This window comes from Brachypodium distachyon, chromosome 4 (genome assembly GCF_000005505.3).
Source record: "Brachypodium distachyon strain Bd21 chromosome 4, Brachypodium_distachyon_v3.0, whole genome shotgun sequence".
In the NCBI taxonomy this organism is placed as follows: domain Eukaryota; kingdom Viridiplantae; phylum Streptophyta; class Magnoliopsida; order Poales; family Poaceae; genus Brachypodium; species Brachypodium distachyon.
Window position 1 is genome coordinate 38,849,468 of NC_016134.3, and position 17,412 is coordinate 38,866,879.

General features: G+C 42.9%; 4 protein-coding genes across 5 annotated transcripts; all 4 read left to right on the forward strand.

The window, feature by feature from the left end:
* The first annotated feature begins 382 nt into the window (after positions 1–382).
* Positions 383–4,440, forward strand: LOC100821641 (heavy metal-associated isoprenylated plant protein 41). Its single transcript, XM_003576606.3, has 3 exons — positions 383–814; positions 2,013–2,211; positions 3,867–4,440. Exons 1-3 carry the CDS (start codon positions 649–651, stop codon positions 4,273–4,275), a joined length of 774 nt encoding a protein of 257 aa, XP_003576654.1. The 5' UTR covers positions 383–648; the 3' UTR covers positions 4,276–4,440.
* Positions 4,441–5,036: 596 nt separating this feature from the next.
* LOC100821959 (heavy metal-associated isoprenylated plant protein 41) lies at positions 5,037–7,428 on the forward strand. Of its 2 annotated transcripts, none has more exons than XM_003576607.2 (3): positions 5,037–5,221; positions 5,526–5,727; positions 6,883–7,428. In XM_003576607.2, the coding sequence occupies exons 1-3, from the start codon at positions 5,056–5,058 to the stop codon at positions 7,250–7,252; spliced, it is 738 nt and encodes a 245-aa protein (XP_003576655.1). In that variant the 5' UTR covers positions 5,037–5,055; the 3' UTR covers positions 7,253–7,428. The 2 variants fall into 2 exon arrangements, with proteins under 2 accessions (XP_003576655.1, XP_024310926.1); XM_024455158.1 differs by having other exon boundaries at positions 5,556–5,727.
* Positions 7,429–10,146: 2,718 nt separating this feature from the next.
* LOC100822267 (heavy metal-associated isoprenylated plant protein 41) lies at positions 10,147–11,315 on the forward strand. Its single transcript, XM_024454643.1, has 3 exons — positions 10,147–10,324; positions 10,429–10,648; positions 10,994–11,315. The coding sequence occupies exons 1-3, from the start codon at positions 10,147–10,149 to the stop codon at positions 11,313–11,315; spliced, it is 720 nt and encodes a 239-aa protein (XP_024310411.1).
* An 897-nt stretch (positions 11,316–12,212) lies between these two features.
* On the forward strand, positions 12,213–16,201 carry LOC100822578. Its single transcript, XM_010241097.3, has 3 exons — positions 12,213–12,792; positions 13,832–14,030; positions 15,048–16,201. The coding sequence occupies exons 1-3, from the start codon at positions 12,294–12,296 to the stop codon at positions 15,943–15,945; spliced, it is 1,596 nt and encodes a 531-aa protein (XP_010239399.1). The 5' UTR covers positions 12,213–12,293; the 3' UTR covers positions 15,946–16,201.
* The last annotated feature ends 1,211 nt before the right edge of the window (positions 16,202–17,412 follow it).

A 17,412-nucleotide genomic window follows, 5' to 3' on the forward strand; every position in this document is an offset into this window, starting at 1 on the left:
AAAAATATGAACTAAAAAATAAAATACATCGAATAAATGGTCGGAATTTGTTGGACTAGACACAACTCCTCTTTTCCAATAAAAATCGCTCAACAAAACAAAACCAACGTTCAAAAAATACATGACAAAATGTGTCTCCTTTTTTTTAGAATAGTGTCACCCTTTTGTTGATACGAATTTGTTGACAGGTGACAGGAAGCCTTTTTCTTTGTTGACATGAAGCTATGAACCTAGATGTAAATAATGAAGGAACGAGGATCCAGCCCATGATCACGCCAGAGCAAAACCCAAAGAACGGCACTGCTGTGTAGGCCCCACTTCCTTCGGACCCGCAATTTGTTTTCCTTTCTTTCAAACTGAGCCTTCCCCGAGAAGACTCGAGTCCATCGCAGTTCACCGTTGCCACACACACACACATACACACACTAGCCTCCTCGTTCTCGCCGGTGTAGGCGAAGGTACCAGTGAAGGCGGAATGGGCGGATGCCGCGCTGTACGGGTACGGCGCGGGTGAGGCTCCGGTGACCTTTTTGGAGGGAGAAGGCGCCGGTTCTAGGGGTCGTCCTACCCTCCAGTCACCCCCACCGTCGACGGGAAAGGGCGAGGCGCCGGTGGTGGAGTTGATTTGGGCGATCGCCGTGTAGCGGCATGACGAGGCGGCGAAAGACGGGGAGGGGGGTGAAGTGGCTGAGCCACTACTCCTCGGAGCAAAGCATCCTGGTCGTTGGAGACGGTGACTTCTCCTTCTCACTGGCGCTCGCGACCGCATTCGGCTCCGGCGTGAACATCGTGGCGACATCCCTAGACTCTTACGGTGAAGATCCTTTCTTACCTCTCTTCCCGCAGCACTGAGGTTGCATTTGTTTTACCACTGCGTACTTATTAGTGCTAGGGTTTGATTAGATGGGTAATGGGTGGGTCTCTGGAGTGTAAGGGTGCATACGGGAACGCAATGTGTTCGAGGATTATAGAAGAACTTGCCTTTTTCGGTTGGTTAGAGATGGATTTGATGGACTTTTTCGTACAGTTCAAAACTACCATAATAAATGCTAATTGCGATGATAAATGCATGGATGGAACCATGGAGGGTTAAGGTGTAGAGCGTGGACACAAATGCCATGTATTAATTTGGTATCCTAGCAATTTCCTTAAGTAAATCCAAGGCTTTGCCCCCTTTTCTTAATATGACATTGTTTACCATGAAATTGCTAATGGGGTGATAAAAGAGCTCAGTTTATGCTATAAAAGGATGCGGAAGAGATTTTAGTAGGAAAAATTGTACTATCTGGTTAGTCGCTCCCATTTGGTTGTATACATCAGAACATTATTGATTTTGTACGGATTTGTATGATTTCATTGAAACTAATTATGTAGTCCTATTTGAGTTAACTGTTGTTTGTTGCTGCTAGATTTATGTGTCATGGGCAGAACACGTGCATTGAGCATTCTCTTCCATACGCTCTAATTTGGATAAGTTCCAACGATCTGTGCATACGTGCATTGCTGCACTATTGACTGAGTCTAGGTTTTATTTACTCAATTTTATCTTTTTTGACTGATTTATTCATGTGGGATCAGTAAATGCTTATACATCCATATATTACTTTTGCTTTCATTGTGTTAGGGGTGATTTGACAAATTCGTGGTGCAAAGGGTGATCTAGGTCCTAACAAAATGTCTTTGGAAACCTAAATGAACCGGCGCGGTCATTAGCATTTAGCAAATACACTACTACGATAAGCTAGCCCAAAATAAATATATCTTGCTTTAATTCTTTGTAACCACTGCGTTTTCTTCCGTTCCTTTGCAAAATTTTCATACTTAGTTTCTTATGCTTCATTCCCAGTTCTGCCTTGAGGCCTCCGTATCCGTATGTATCAACCTCACTCATTCTTATCTTATAAGCTCAGAGAGATAATCGTATGATGTTGTTAGTGCGATATTTTGGTCATTTTTACATATTCTAGTTATACTCATCTATTTTTTCTGCATCCTTTGTTGGCAATCCTCAGAGGCTCTGATTGGCAAGTATAGCAAAGCAGAGTTGAATGTGATGGAGCTGAAGACAATGGGTGCAAAAGTTTTGCATCATATTAATGCAAAAAGCATGATGCGTCACTCTTTTCTGGAGACGAGGAGATTCCATCGGATTGTCTTTAATTTTCCTCATTCTGGGTTCAAAGGAAGCGAGTACGAGATGCATGTGGTCATGTATGTGCACTACCCTGCTTTGGTTATTTTTATTTATCGTAGTTTATATTTGAAACTCATATTTGATTACTCCTGGATTTTTGTTCAGTTACTACCATTTGTTCATTTGGAATGATGCATCATAATCTGTCTTAGTGAGTTTACTTATGGTTGATTCAGAATACTTGCGGCCGCATCTGTCTTAGGACTCTTGAGTTATCCTCCTGGGTGGTTTTGTTTAAAATACATAGGTGCAATGACCTTGGATAGAATTCATAGGAAGTTGTTTTCCTTTTCAATCTTGATTGTAGTTACTAGTTACTGCTTCTCACTACTATTCTTGAATATGAGCTCTCCCATGTCTCTGTTTTATTGTTGTGAATGTACAATAATTCATTATGCTTACCATAAGAATTAATAAGTACTTGTTCCGTTCCTAAATATAGGATTTTCTAGCTTTGTCCTAAATCAAACCTCTTAAACTTTGACCAAGTTTATAGAAAAATGTACCAACATCTAGAACTCTAAATTAGTTTCATTAAATCTGTCATGATATATATCTTCATACTGTACTTATTTGATATTGTAGATGTTAGTATATACATTTGTATAAATTTGGTCAAACTTTAACTAGTCTGACTTAGGAGTTCAGACAAAGCTAGAACATCTTATATTTAGGAACGGAGGTAGTAACAATTTAGGGAAGTTATATACATCATAGCTTTTTTTGTTAGGTTCGTGACTTGTTCAAGATCGATAGACAATCATTGTCAACCTGTAATGCAATGCAATACAGAGGTCATTGTCAACTAGCATATAGACACATACACAGAAGAGATCCTATGTGTCAACCTGTAATGCAATGCAAGATCGATAGACAATCATTTTTTGTTAGGTTTGTGACTTGTTGTCATAGCTTGTGAGGACAATTTTTTTTCCTATGCATATGAATTGGAAGTAAGTTCATTTTACACCCTTCAACTGTTGGTGAAGTCCAAGAATCCCTGAACTACAAAACTACAATAAAACGCGTGAATCCGTTCTTCATGACCCTGTGGTCTGTTTCAAGGGTTGTTTCACCGCCTGAGGGTGCCATGCTGGTTCTTTGACTGATGACCTCCACTTGATGCTGGCCAAGGGGTAGGAGATATTTCTCCCGGTATGCTGCCGCTTCTCTCTCTCCCCCAAGTTCCCGAATCCCAGTGACAGTCAAAGCTCCAGCGTGGCAACCTCAATCGGTGAAACCACCTGTGAAGCAAGCCAGGGTAAGATTTAGACTTGCTTCATTGTTCTATGAGTTACCATAAGAATTTGCGTGTCAACCCTGTACAAAAAAGGTGAATTTTTCTGCCATCCTGGGATGTAGGGTATGCTGTAACATATGGATCTAAATAAAAGAAATCACGCACCATCATAAACATTTGTATTCTGTGCAATTAAATAGCATGTTATTTTGTACAGGTTCACATGTTATAGCATGGCCTACATAGTGAATTTTAGTGCTGAACTCAATATGAGTTGCGAAAAATTGCATTCCAGAAATAATTATTATTTTTGTCTGACGTGCACTTGGCTATTGGATTCCTATTTAGAGTTAGCCCAAAGAACCTACTGAATGTAATGCTTTAGCACTGACCTTTTGTGACTTCATATTAACCTTTTATTCTGATCTGTAGCTCTCATAGGGAACTGGTGAAGGGTTTTTTCACCAATGCGAGATACCTACTTCAGCCTTATGGTGAGATCCACATCAGCAACAAGATAGGATATCCCTATGACTCGTGGAACATCGAGCAACTCGCCTTGGAGTCTTCCCTTACTATGATTGGCAGAGTTAGTTTCCAAAAACAAGACTACCCTGGCTATAACCAGAAGAGAGGAGATGGCGCAAGGTCCGACCAACCTTTCCCCCTCGGTTATTGCTGCACTTTCAAGTTCCAGGATCATAAAGAAGTTCAAGAAAGAAGTGTAGTATATCGCTGCTACATTTGCCATATCTCATCGTACTATCACTATGACTGTGTGGGCTGTGGTGCCACCTTGGGACTTGGGAACGGGGGACCTTTGCACCTTGCATATAGGTGAAATTTAGTGAACCAATAGTTTGTGGAACCAAAGGTATTTTGGTGAACTTGATGCCCTAGCATGAGTTAAAATAATGTTGCGGAGCACCTTTGGGACTTGCATGGACATGGCGTGCATCATGCTGGCGAGGAGTACTGTATGAAACAACAATGTGGTAATGGAAAATGCAAGCACGTCTCTTTCCATTTGTTTGCATGCGTCTTTCCATTTGTTTGCATGCGTCTTTCTCCTTGTACTACTGAAAAGGTTGCATTCGTGCAAAAACTAAATTATTCCATCTATGCATTCTCGCGAGGTGGTTTGACATTGTTCGGTTCAAATTCAGTTTGAAAAAGATAAGCTAGAGATTCACTCCTGCATACAGTCCGAAGAACATCTCAGTAACCTCCAAATTCCTACTGAAATTTCGTAAATTGCAAGGAAGTAAACGAGGCATTTCACTCCGTGAAGTTATAGATCATCTCTTAACTACAGGTCACAATAGCAAAGTGTGCCACAGTGTACTAGCATTTCGAAACAATCCACACGTGCATCCTTTGGCGCTTCAGATTCCCCAGTGAACGAAGAATTAATACAGAGGATCCGTCCCCTGAGATCACGCGTGCGGCGTGCCAGCTCCCTGAGCAGAACCCAAAGCGTCCCATGCAGTTATGCAGCTAGCCCTTCATCTCCCGGCCTCCCCCTTGCCATGGAGACATGGAGTAGCTTCAAATACCCCAGTGGACGGTTGGTTTGATTGGGGTAGGACACGAGTAGCTCAGGCTATCATCCCGTAGGGAAATGACGAGGCGGGGAAGGAAGGGGAAGGGGGTGAAGTGGCTGAAGCACTACTCATCGGCGCAGAGCATACTCATCATCGGAGATGGGGACTTCTCCTTTTCGATGGCGCTAGCCACAGCATTTGGCTCCGGTGCCAACCTCGTCGCGACATCACTCGATTCCTACGGTCCGCCCCTTTCTTCTTCTACCCAGAGGAACTGTTGAGAATGCTAACATTGACTAAGAACACAAAATAACCACCACTTTTTCAAATTCTTCACTGATCTCGTTATCTATCAATAGTTAATAAGTTAATGTTTCTTATTTACTAATTTCCTAATTGTGCATTAAGTCTTCTGTATGAAATGCATGCCCCTTATTACCTTCTAAGCTCGAAGTGGTAATATAGCAAGTGTTATTTTGTGATCATTTTTGTATGCATTTACCTATTTTCGTTTTTCTCTGCATTTTTTTGCAACCATCGTGGACAGAGGCTCTTATTTGCAAGTATTCCGAAGCAGAATCAAATGTCATGGAGCTGAAAATAACGGGGGCCACGGTTTTGCATGGTGTCAATGCAAAAAAGATGAAGTCTCACACTTACCTGAAGACAAGACAGTTCGACCGTATTGTCTTTAATTTTCCACATGCTGGATTCAAAGCAAAAGATTACAAAGAGGTTCAAATGGTCAGGTATGTGCACTCCCTTCCAATGCTTCATCTTTATGTAGCGGGGTTCATATCTGGTTGATTCCTAGATTTGTCACAGTTATTAATTGCATCAAATTTTGTCTTACTGAACTTCTTTGGTTTGAATTTGATTCAGTATTCCCAGGGCACATCTATTTTAGGAGTTCTCCTTAGAAACTCTATTCGCGGATTGCAATTGAATTAGGAAAAATCCATATTTGCTTTTCCAAAGAAACTAATGCCTCTGTTTGACTAAGTTACATGTGGGGCAAGACTCACTTTCATGATCATAGGTTGGGTGTTTAAAAATTTGAAGGGACACTGGAGGTCTTTTTTTACCCTACAATATTTTTTACACAAAAGGGAGCTCATCGCTCATAACATAACCATCCAATCAAACAAAAGGGAGCTCATCCCTGATTGCATAACTATCCGAGTTTTGCTAATTCTTTCTCTCGGTGTACTCTGTAGTAATGGAAGACATTCGAATTACAGCGTGAAGTTGTTGCTGTAACGTTTATATAGAAAATTTTCTATGAAAACAAAAGATGGACTTGAAATTCACAATCTGTGTCTTCCAACCCGTATAGGCATCCAAATTGTCCAAACAGTTAACTCTGAATGCACAATATGACTTAACAGTTCCCTGAGAAAGAAAAAAAGGGAAGTGAATATAACACTGTTATTCACCTATCTTTGTCCTTCCTTTACAAGCATGAATTCCATGAGAAAAAAAGGGTAAGTGAATATAGTATGACCTACATACTCGGTTTTTTGTTCACCGTTGTTATAACTTTCGAGCTGCCTCAATTCAATCTGAGAAAATATAATGGCATGACTTACATAATGAATTGACTTGCAAAAATAAGCTTATTTTGTCTGGCATTATTTGTAGATTGGCTCACTAGCAGTAGGTACATGTTTCATACTTCCTCCATCCAACAAAAGATGTCTCAAGTTTGTCAAAATTTGGATATATCTAGACATGACTTAGGGCGTATAGATGCATTCAAGTTTGTTCAAAGTTGAGACATTCTTTGTTGGACGGAGGGAGTATTTAGATTTATCATGAGATTTGTTTTTCTCAAAATCCAATGCTTTAAAGGCCTGCGGGATTGTTTGTATAACTTCTTATCAACCTTTCCTTTGACATGGCAGCTTGCACAAGGTTCTGGTGAAGGGTTTTCTTGCCAATGCGCGGTGCCTGCTTCACCCTTATGGTGAAATCCACATCAGCCATAAGATTGGATATCCTTACGACGAGTGGAATTTAGAGCAGCTCGCCTCTGAGTCTTCTCTTACTATGATCAAGAAAGTTAAGTTTCAAAAAGAAGACTACCCTGGCTATAATCAGAAGAGAGGGGATGGTGCTAAGTGTAATCGATCTTTTCCTCTTGGTGAATGCTGCACTTTCCAGTTCTGCATAAAAAGTGAAGAACCTGAAGAGGAAACTCCATTGGTTTGTCTTGTTGCTGCATTGGCCAATGTAAACTTGTCTCAGAGTCACCGCAATTATGTGACCGTGTGAGCAGCCGCGGCGCACAGCCACTCTGGGAGAAGCAGTTTGTTGAACTAGTAGTACTAGTAGTATATATCAAGGGTACTTGCTGGTTTAGCTGTTGAATTACTAATATTCAGGATGTTTTCGATCAATTCTGAATTGCTGATGATGAAACATCCTATCCGTCACCGTGTCTGTGTAATTTTTCAAATTGTTTGTTGGAGCTAGTGATATATACTGGTATTTTGGTGAAATAGTGGCCGTATTTTGACAAATGCAGCACATTGAAGTGGGAAAGCTGCAGGTTCGTGGTGTTTAATTTGACGCTGCTCTTGACTCTTGTAACTGACGAACACCCCGGCGACTTCAAGTGATCCTTGTAGTAGTATAAACTAGTAATCCAGCCACTGACTTGCAGGGTTGCTGTGGTTTTTTTCACGGGGTTCCCACGTTTATCCGTCGCAGTCGCCAGTCCGTCGATGCTACACGACCGCCGCCATGTGGGCCTGTGGCCGGCGTCAGCGCCCAACGTCTCGAGCGCAGATCTCCGGTTTTTTTTTTTTTTTAACAAATGCTTCGTCCGCCATTGCTTCATGCTTGCACAACATTTGATCATCGCACTACACAGGCGTTATCTCGATCCGCGCACTTTGTGCTAAACGATTTTCCTGGCTAGCTCGACCGCTCTTATACAGTTATCCTCTCATGTTTTCTCGTTGAAAATTTCTACGTATTCCACGTAGGTCAACAGCTGAACGGGACGTGATAAAATTCTACTCACTATGTTCCATAAGTCTTGTGGAAATATTACATGTATCTAGACGTTTTTAAAAAATAGATAATCTATTTTTGGGCAAATTTGAGACAACAATTATGAAACGGAGGGAGTAATATCTTTATTTATCTTTTCTCTCAAAATAAAAACTCTATAGAGAAATATGTGTATTTTTCATCTCTTACTTGTCGCAAAAGTGTGTTCCATCTTTCGACTTGTTTCATGTGTAAACTCCACCCTTTAAGTATCAAAATCGTGTAGACTTATCTAGGTGAACCTACCAAAACGTTTTTTCCTAGGGCTCACGAGGCGACCAGGAGCCTCCAGCCGCCATCGCCGCCACGTACTGCCCTCCGCTGAGGATGGGGGAACCTCGAATCTGATGTCAGTCTGCATAGAGTTTTCATGTTCTTTGTCTCTAGTGTAGGGACATTGGCGGCGATGGGAATAAAGGTCTTGCAGCCCACCCTAGATCGATGTTCTTCCTCGCAGAGCATCGCCGGGTTGGAGTTTGGAGTCGATCGTTGGGCATTAGGCCTGGCGTGGAGTTGTGTTTTCGGCAAATCTCTTGGGATCCGGCTGGCTTTTTGGGTTTCGGCGAAGCTCTTTGGGTTTCGGTCGGCTTTTATGTTTTTTAGCGTGCTTGCAGGTTTGGCTCTTCCGATCTATGGTTCTCATCTTTGACGATGGTGGCGGCTCTGGTGTGCTAGTCCTTTGGGTCTTAGCACGACAGCTATTGCACCGTCCACTACCACAAGCAATGTTTTGGCAAGCTCTGTCCAGCTCTGGTGATGGAGGGGCAAAGGACGGTGTGCCGCCTTCGGCAAGTTCTAGTCCTTGTTGCCGTAACTAGGTTGTCAGAAGACCTACTTGTAATTTTTATTACTTCTAGGGCTTTTTGTATTGCTACCGATTGGTTCTTTTCACAAAACAAAATCGTGTAGACTTAGTCCCGGTGGTGATCTGACCCAGTCAAATCTGGTTTTGACTTGACTTTAATGACAGCAAGAAGGTGGTTTGTTGATCACGTCAAGGTCAGTTAATAGTGTGACGGGGCATCTAGGTGGATTCGACCTGTCGGAAATACCATCAAACATCCTAATATGCATAATTTGGGTTCCATGAGAAAAAAAAACTGCCCGAATAGTTGTATTATTATCAACAAACTGCGATTTTGTGAAATCTTAACACAAAAACTGTGATTTTATGAAATTTACTCAATTAACTTTATGCCCAGTAGAAATAAAATAACTCAACCAATGTAACAATCAATGCATGATTCACATCCAAGGGCTTACGCCTTGGTATCCAAAATTACAAATATGATCTAATTAGCTTCAGAAATTACTTTTCAATCACAGTTCTGTATATCTTCTAGTTTCAATATTCGAGATTCTTGAGAGGAGCCTTGTATATACAGATGGACGGGGTAGTGATGTGTAAATTATTTCCTAACGCCGTTTGGAACGTATATAGTGCTTCAAAACCTAAGAGCATACTCATTCCGCCTATTCGTTTCAAATTCCTACATTAATTTCTTTGGAACATACCTACTAGATCATGCTAGAGAGTAACTACTGCCTCTGTCCAACAATAAGAGGCGTATTAGTTTTCTTTTGATCAATATTTTGACCACAAATTACTCTATTATATATAATTATATGATTTAGATTCATATTTATTATATTCTTATGGTTATGATTTTGATCACATTAGTCATATATTCATGAAGTAATTTGTAGTTAAAGGATTGATCAACCGAATCTTAATATGCCTCTGTATCGTATAGATCTCATGTTGTTATGTTAAAAGCAGAGATTAAACAGTGGCATTTCGAAATTAACCCCCAGTTCCCACTCCACTCAGCGTTTCGGATTCCCATGCAGCAGGTCAGAATTAACGGAGGACATCTTGCCCAAGATCACGCCATGCAAAACCCAAGGCGACCGGCGCCCAACAGTCCCTTGGCCTTCCCTGCCACGTAGCACGACGTCAAAAGCCCTCGCCGGAACCGGTCCCTTTAAATTCGACCCCCGAGTGTCCACAACACTGTATGCTTCTTCGGTTCGTGTCAAACACACGGACACATATACATAACAGTGGCCAGCGAGCGGCCTCGCTCGATCTCGCCGGCCGGGGAAGCAGAATGCAGTCGATCACCGTGGCGGCGAACGATGAGGCGGCCGGGGCCAAATGGCTGAAACACTACTCCTCGGCGCAGAGCATACTGGTCGTCGGAGACGGGGACTTTTCCTTCTCGCTCTCGCTCGCCACCGCCTTCGGCTCCGGCGACAACCTCGTTGCCACGTCCCTCGACACCTACGGTTTTCTTCCATCGATCCGGCCTCTCCGCTTCTTCGATCGATATCTAGCTCAACTCTCAGGTGGATGATGTTGTGGAGTACTTAATTTATCTACTCCTATTTTTTTCTTCTAAATTTCTGGACAGCGGATCTGGGTATCAAGTACGGCAACGCGCTGTCTAATGTATCGGAGCTGGAGAGGATGGGCGCCACGGTTATGCACGGCGTGGACGTGACACAAATGGATCCTCCCCGCGATCTGCTCCTGAGATTGTTTGATCGGATCGTCTTCAATTTGCCTCACGCCGGGTTCAATGGGCGCGAGGACAACAAGGTTATGATCAGGTACATGCATCTCGTGCTATCTTCATGTATCCTGCATATTCGCACATAATAATCAAATAATGTAGGTCTAATAACTACTCCTTCCGTCTAACAAAAGATGTCTCAAAATTTGTCAAAATTTGAATGTATCTAGACATTACTTAATGTATATATGCATTTAAATTTAGTCAAAGTTGAGACATACTTTGTTGGATAGATAGAAATATTTTAAGACCTTATTAGTGCAACTGGTAATGTCTAGATGCATTCAAATTTAATCAAAATTGAGACATATTTTGTTGGACGGATGAGTGTATTTTAGGACCTTATCAGTGCAACTGGTTTACTCTGTTGTGTACTACGTAGCTTGCATCAGGAGCTGGTGAGAGGCTTCTTCCGCTGGGCGCGAGGCAGGATCTGGCCTGACGGCGAGATCCACGTCACCCACAAGACCAAGCATCCCTACTGGATTTGGGACATCGAGAAGCTAGCCTCCGACTCCTCGCTCGCATTGATCGACAAAGTTCCGTTTGATAAAAAGGACTACCCAGGTTATAACCAGAAGAGAGGAGATGGCTGGAGGTGCGATCAAGACTTCCCTATAGAGGACTGCTGCACCTTCAAGTTCGGCGTCCAACAAAAATCGGCAACCATCGATTTCTCTTCTTTTTTCTACACCGGCCTCTGATCTGCGGCGGCATGCACTTGCAAGCCTAGCGATCGATCTCAACCGCAGTATGTACCGGGCTTTTGACCTGATCCTCTGTCTGCTTCTTTTTTTTTTTAGAAACTGATCCTCTGTCTTATTATTCCATCTCCATGATAGATATCGTTCATAAATTTTGCCGTCTTATTATTCACAAATATGCAGTGTGAAGTTTGTAAGATATGTATTTCCTCTGTCTAAAAAAAGATGTCTCAACTTTGATTGAATTTGAATGCATCTATACATTAAGTCATGTTTAGATACATCCAAATTTCGACAAACTTGAGACATCTTTTGTTGGACGGAAGGAGTATAGCAAATCACATGCTCATTCCTGTTTTTATATCTTTGATTTCATAACAAAAACAGACATTACAATCGTCTTAGAAACTGAAATCAGAACATGAATATTGCTATTCTAGCATGCCTTGCGATAAACAGCAAAAAAAAAGTTCAACGCTGCACTACCGAACACCTATTGCAAAAGTAAAATGAAAAAAAAAGGCATGACCTCATTGCTAGTAGCATCCTTGTTTGAAGCAAAGGCCAGAATAATTAAGAAGTTTTAGTTTTCTAAAGAAAGTCGAGAATTTGCCCTTTCTCTCTTCCTTCATCCTTCCAAGTCTATAGACCTTTAAATACTCTCAAAATTGCGGCGATAAAGCGGTGATAAAGAGCTGCACTGGAATCACAGAAGAGTTCACGTCACCAAGTATTTCAAAATTCAAACTCTCCTCAAAAGATGGATTATGGACGCAAAACTCGGGGCTACCATGCCTTCAGCGCACTGCAGTGCGGGTCCCACGCTCACTCGGACCCACTTTTCAATGGTAGGTCAAAGGTTGGGCCTTCGCTTCTCTCGCCAGAGGTTCCGGTTTGGTTCGAACTCGCGAAGTGGACCCGAGTCCAAACGCGTAGTCTGTTCGCCTCACTCGCGCCGCTCTAGTCAGAAGAGGGGGAATGCGGCGGCCACGGGGACCGGCGGCGGCCGGAGGTAAGGGCCGGGAGAAGGCGCCACCGGGGTCGGCGGTTGTGGTGGGAGTGAAGGACGCCGATGGGGTGCCGGCGGTGATCGCTGTCGACGGGAAGGGCGGGGCGCCGGTGCAAGGGGTTCTGTTTGTCGCGGAGTCCGGATGCGGGGAGAAGGCGCCACTAGATGCTGGGACTGCGGTGGGCGGGAAGGACGCCGAAGGGGTTGCGGTTATCGCCGTCGGCGTGAAGGACGGGGCGTCAGCGCAAGGGGATCCGGTGGTCCCCGCTGTTGACCGGGAGGTTGATAAACCGATGGGGAAAGGTGGGGTGGCGGAGAAGGATGAGGAGGGAATCAAGTGGCTGAAGCATTACTCCTCGATGCAAAGTATCCTGATCGTCGGAGACGGAGACTTCTCGTTCTCTCTGTCGCTCGCCACCGCGTTTGGCTCCGGCCAGAACCTCGTCGCGACATCCCTCGACACCTACGGTTCGATCCCTTTCTCTCTCTGTTCGTACTATAGGACCAGGCGTGTGCTTTGTGTTCATAGTAGTAGTACAGTACTAATTTGGATGATTCCTTCTTGTCATTTTCTGAACGGGGAATAAGTGCAACCGCGGAGATGCAGGGTACATACAAGAATAGCATGCAATAAGTGAGGATTCTAGGAGAACTTGGTATATTCTGCAGGTTACAGAAGGCTTTGATGCACTTTTACTTGTTTAAGATCAAAGTTGCCTTAAAATGGCTGCACATTCACCGATAAAAGGAACTAATGCGACATACTACAAAGTGAGGTGGTATTAAATTTGTCTGGGCTGTAAGGAGAGCCAAGGTGTTACTAACACTGCTGATTTGGTTAAGAATCTTGCGTTATCTCGTCTAATCATGAATAATTTTGGTATCTTTAGGTTTTTCTTCATTTTGCATTGTTAGAAACCGAACATTACATTGAACAAGTTCATCGCGTGTTATGAGCCTTATTGGCTACTCTGCTTAATCTTTTTATGCATAGATTATATGTCTTGCCGGCAGGAGGTGTTTAGAGTAACGTATTGTTTTGGTATCATTTTGCACCATGAAGCCCAATATCCACATCATTGCTTTTTCTTTTGTAACTTCTTTGTGCCAAGGGTGACTCAACCACTGTGACAAAATTCCCTTGGAGTAAGAAACGGAAATGAGTAAGTGAGAACTGAGAGCATGAACTCTCAATGAAAACACTGTATGAGGGCGTCTGGCTAGCTCACGAAAATATCTTGATTTCATTCCATGTAATAACCACCTTTTCTTGTAATCTTTTGCAAATTTGTACTATTTAAATGCTGGTTTTTACTTTTTTTAGGATAATTATTTGCTTCACTCTTTATTCTACATTAAGCCCTATGTATGCATATGCCTGCTCCTGCCTTTTACCTGATAAGCTCAGACGGGTAATGATGTTTGCGTGATTTGGACAACATTTTGAGGTTAACTTATTTATTTTCTGTGCATGTCTTGTTCTCAATCTACGTGTTGCCGTGGACAGAGGATCTGACTAAGAAGTATGTGAAAGCTGAATCAAATGTAACAGAGCTGAAAAGTTTGGGGGCCGCAGTTTTGCATGGTGTTGATGCAAAAGAGATGAAGCTCCATCCATTTCTGAAGATGAGACGGTTCGATCGAATTGTCTTTAATTTTCCTCATGCCGGGTTTGATGGAAAAGAGGACGATCTACATATGATCAAGTATGTGCACTAAGGTTTTGGCTAATCCCTGATTTACAAAATTGCTGTCATTTTTTATGTGGACTGATTGCATTATAGTTGGTCTCAGTTAGTTTTATTTGTGTTTGATTTAGTATTTGTAGGGCTACATCTTTGTATAAGGAGTTATCATCTTTTGTGGTTTTGCGTAGCAAATTTTTGTGCATGTGCGATTGTGCGTGCAACATTCACAATTGGATAGACTTTTAGGGAGTCTTGTTCTTTTGTTATAGCCTATAAGGCTGGTCATAGTGCTAGTAACAAAGGTAGTATCATGCAATGCCACATAAGCATTTGGATGATGTGGCACATCATTAATGAAGAAAAAGAGTGAAGTAGTATCATAATATGATACCGGTAACATAGCGTTTCTCGAGGCATTATGTGTCTTGTAAATTAATAAATGAGGGTCTTATGATACCATGCATTATGAAGGTAGTAACATAGAGTAGTATCATATGCATGATACCACCTCTATGTTACTCCCACTATGACCAGCCTAATGACTGCCGGTCGCTGCTAAACTTAAGTACTATAAGCTCTCCCATGCCGTGCAGTCTCATTGCTAAATTTATTATCTGTTCTCCATTGTCAAGATGACATTTTATCTTATAGTATTTACAGAAAAGATCTAATGTGCCAACCTTCAATGCAAGAAAAGTAAACTAGAACGTTAATTTTGGATTCGTGAACCTTAATTTTTATGTCTTTATGCATCATCTAATAGTTCTTTTCGCCAGCACCATGTTTTATTGATCTACTATCTACCAATCAAACTATAACATGAAATTATTTCTGTAATTTGTAAGCAGAAGGTTTCTGTATGTATGTAGTAAGATCGGATTAGCCATCAGAAGCTAAGTGTTTGTCTGCCAATGGTAGTTGATGGTTTCTTATTTAGTTAACCCAAGAAGCTTCTCAAAATATAATGCTTTAACAGGCTTTTAGGACCTTTGGTTTTTACTTAAGTTCTTATTAACCTGTTGCTGTGACCTGTAGCAAACATAAGCAACTGGTGAATGGCTTTTTTTGCAATGCGCGACACCTGCTTCGGCCCTATGGTGAAACCCACCTTAGCCACAAGACAGGGCTTCCTTATGATGCATGGGATATCGAACAACTAGCCTACCAGTCTTGTTTTACTATGGTGGAGAAAGTTGACTTCTGTAAACAAGACTACCCTGGTTATAACCAAAAGAGAGGAGATAAGGCAAAGTGCGATCAACCTTTTGCTCTAGGTCCTTGCTGCACTTTTAAGTTCTGCATCGGAGACGTAAAGAAGCTGAAGAAAGTGCGTGCAAACAGGATTGATTCAATTCCATCCCTTGGAGGCAGTGGATCCTATCCTGGCATATTGGTGACCGACATGAGGCCCTCTGATCTTCATCCACCTGCTCCAGCATGGCCTCGGCCACATTTTCCTCCAGTCAACGCACTTCACATTCCGATAGCATTTGAACCTTACCACCTTGGTGTTAATCAAATGGAACATCCAGGTTTTCCAGTCAACTTTTATGGTACAGATAGAGCTCCTCATTTTAATAGCTGGGGCATGGTCCGGCCAGTTTGCAGCATCCCAGGGTCACCTCAGAATGTTTTGCTCACGCCAGGCGGCATTCCTCCACCAATGAGAATCCCAAACACCACTCTCATTGCACCTCCAGAACATCCCTGGTACCAAGAGGGGCCTCCTGTTGAGCTGCTTCGTAGAGGTGGGTACTCTTTCCCAGAACGGGAGTACCAGAGGAGTCTACAAAGGGAGTATGAAATTCACAGGCAACTGATGCCCGGAGGATCTAGCTTGGGTTACTCTGTTTTCCTTGAACATCGCTACATGGAGTCTGTTCAGAGACGGGAGCGGCTGGAAATGTTGATTAACTTCTACGGTAAACAGTGAAGGGCCATTTTGGGGGCGTATCATGTGTCTCTGGTGCAAAAGGATCACTAGAACAGAGGAACTTGACCTTCCAAGACAATGCTTCGTTAGATAGATATATGGTGTTTTGTGTTCAAGATGTACAGGTAGGGTCGTTTTGTGTGGTGAACACTAACCACCGAGTCCGCAACATCACAACGAATGGTGTTTACTCTTATCTAAAACTATAGGCAGCCAAGCCTCATTTTGCAATGGAGCTGTCTTTTGGGACTTGAAAGAATCTACTTATCACCGTGCCTGAAGCCCTGAACCTGGGGAGTGCAACTGCCCTCACTTTTGCTTCGGGTCTTACACATTTCAGACTTTACTGAGTCTGCAATTATCTATTGCTGCCTTATCTTCCATGAAAAATACACGTTATGACTTGTGTACCAGCTGTTTTCTTGAGCGTTGGACGTTAGAACGCCAGAGGAAAATCTAAAATGCTCCCTATGTTTAGTTAAATTAACTGAATGTTCAACCTCCGCTTCTGATGACTCTACAACGATACAAATACGATACAAAAATGCTAGACTAGGTTGCAGCGTTGCGCCATTCTCTTCGCCCGATCCATCGAGCAACCCTCATCATCATCATCATTGTCACAACGGATTAGACAACCGTGGTGCCTAGAGTCTTCAACAGCTAACTCCATGCGGGTGACCACCCTAGCTGCAGCCTCGTAGGAGTAAAGTCTAACATTTGTTGAAACTACCGCTCCCTCGTCACCGGGGATGAAGAAAGGACCGGCAGAGCTTCCCAAACTACTACTACTCCGTACGCTGTTCTGGCCCGCCATCCGTTGCTTCTATTGGATCACTGGGGTGAAAACTCTTGTGCCAGTGCTAGTTGCCACGCGCCCCAGCATTGGCACTAACGGGCTGTCGCGGAGATGGCGCAACCAGGAGCTGCTAGGCGACTCCATCCAGAGGCGTTAAAAGGCTCTAGCAGCGAAGCGGTACACTACCGCTACACTGAACATTTGTTGTAGGATCCACCTCATCTAATGCACAGGCAGCTGGACTTGAAGACCTTATGGCGGCAGCCAGGCACTTTGCCACGACAGCAGGGTTGCCAAAAATGTTGCGGCGGCAGCAGAAGAGATTTTCGTGGCGGCAGCAGAAAGCCAGAGAAGAAGCCACAACAATAGCTCTCAAACAAAAAGGGGCCAAAGTGGGCCGTGACAACCGGTGCATCCGAAGACTCTGCCGTGACAAACTGGGCCTTGCCTCGGTAGCAAGAAAAGGCCATGGCAGAATAGGCTTTGCATGCTGTGATTCAGCTTAGTTGTCACACAACAGTTCTAAAAAAAAAAGTTGTCACACAACATTTTACCGAGTGGAACATATGGTGGAAGTTTAAATCACAAACTGGAATAGTGTTGAACAAGATCCCGAGCTTTATGTGAAGTTGTGAACATATGGTGGAAGTTTAAATCAAACGAATTGT

What these genes read in the sequence shown, in the direction of transcription:
- LOC100821641 (XM_003576606.3), top strand. Translation starts at nt 649, where the DNA reads ATGACGAGGCGGCGAAAGACGGGGAGGGGGGTGAAGTGGCTGAGCCAC. An exon ending in GACATCCCTAGACTCTTACG is followed by an intron (nt 815 to 2,012) that starts GTGAAGATCCTT and finishes GGCAATCCTCAG; the next exon opens with AGGCTCTGATTGGCAAGTAT. An exon ending in TACGAGATGCATGTGGTCAT is followed by an intron (nt 2,212 to 3,866) that starts GTATGTGCACTA and finishes TCTGATCTGTAG; the next exon opens with CTCTCATAGGGAACTGGTGA.
- LOC100821959 (XM_003576607.2), top strand. Translation starts at nt 5,056, where the DNA reads ATGACGAGGCGGGGAAGGAAGGGGAAGGGGGTGAAGTGGCTGAAGCAC. An exon ending in GACATCACTCGATTCCTACG is followed by an intron (nt 5,222 to 5,525) that starts GTCCGCCCCTTT and finishes CATCGTGGACAG; the next exon opens with AGGCTCTTATTTGCAAGTAT. An exon ending in AAAGAGGTTCAAATGGTCAG is followed by an intron (nt 5,728 to 6,882) that starts GTATGTGCACTC and finishes TTGACATGGCAG; the next exon opens with CTTGCACAAGGTTCTGGTGA.
- LOC100822267 (XM_024454643.1), top strand. Translation starts at nt 10,147, where the DNA reads ATGCAGTCGATCACCGTGGCGGCGAACGATGAGGCGGCCGGGGCCAAA. An exon ending in CACGTCCCTCGACACCTACG is followed by an intron (nt 10,325 to 10,428) that starts GTTTTCTTCCAT and finishes ACTCCTATTTTT; the next exon opens with TTCTTCTAAATTTCTGGACA. An exon ending in GACAACAAGGTTATGATCAG is followed by an intron (nt 10,649 to 10,993) that starts GTACATGCATCT and finishes TGTACTACGTAG; the next exon opens with CTTGCATCAGGAGCTGGTGA.
- LOC100822578 (XM_010241097.3), top strand. Translation starts at nt 12,294, where the DNA reads ATGCGGCGGCCACGGGGACCGGCGGCGGCCGGAGGTAAGGGCCGGGAG. An exon ending in GACATCCCTCGACACCTACG is followed by an intron (nt 12,793 to 13,831) that starts GTTCGATCCCTT and finishes TGCCGTGGACAG; the next exon opens with AGGATCTGACTAAGAAGTAT. An exon ending in GACGATCTACATATGATCAA is followed by an intron (nt 14,031 to 15,047) that starts GTATGTGCACTA and finishes TGTGACCTGTAG; the next exon opens with CAAACATAAGCAACTGGTGA.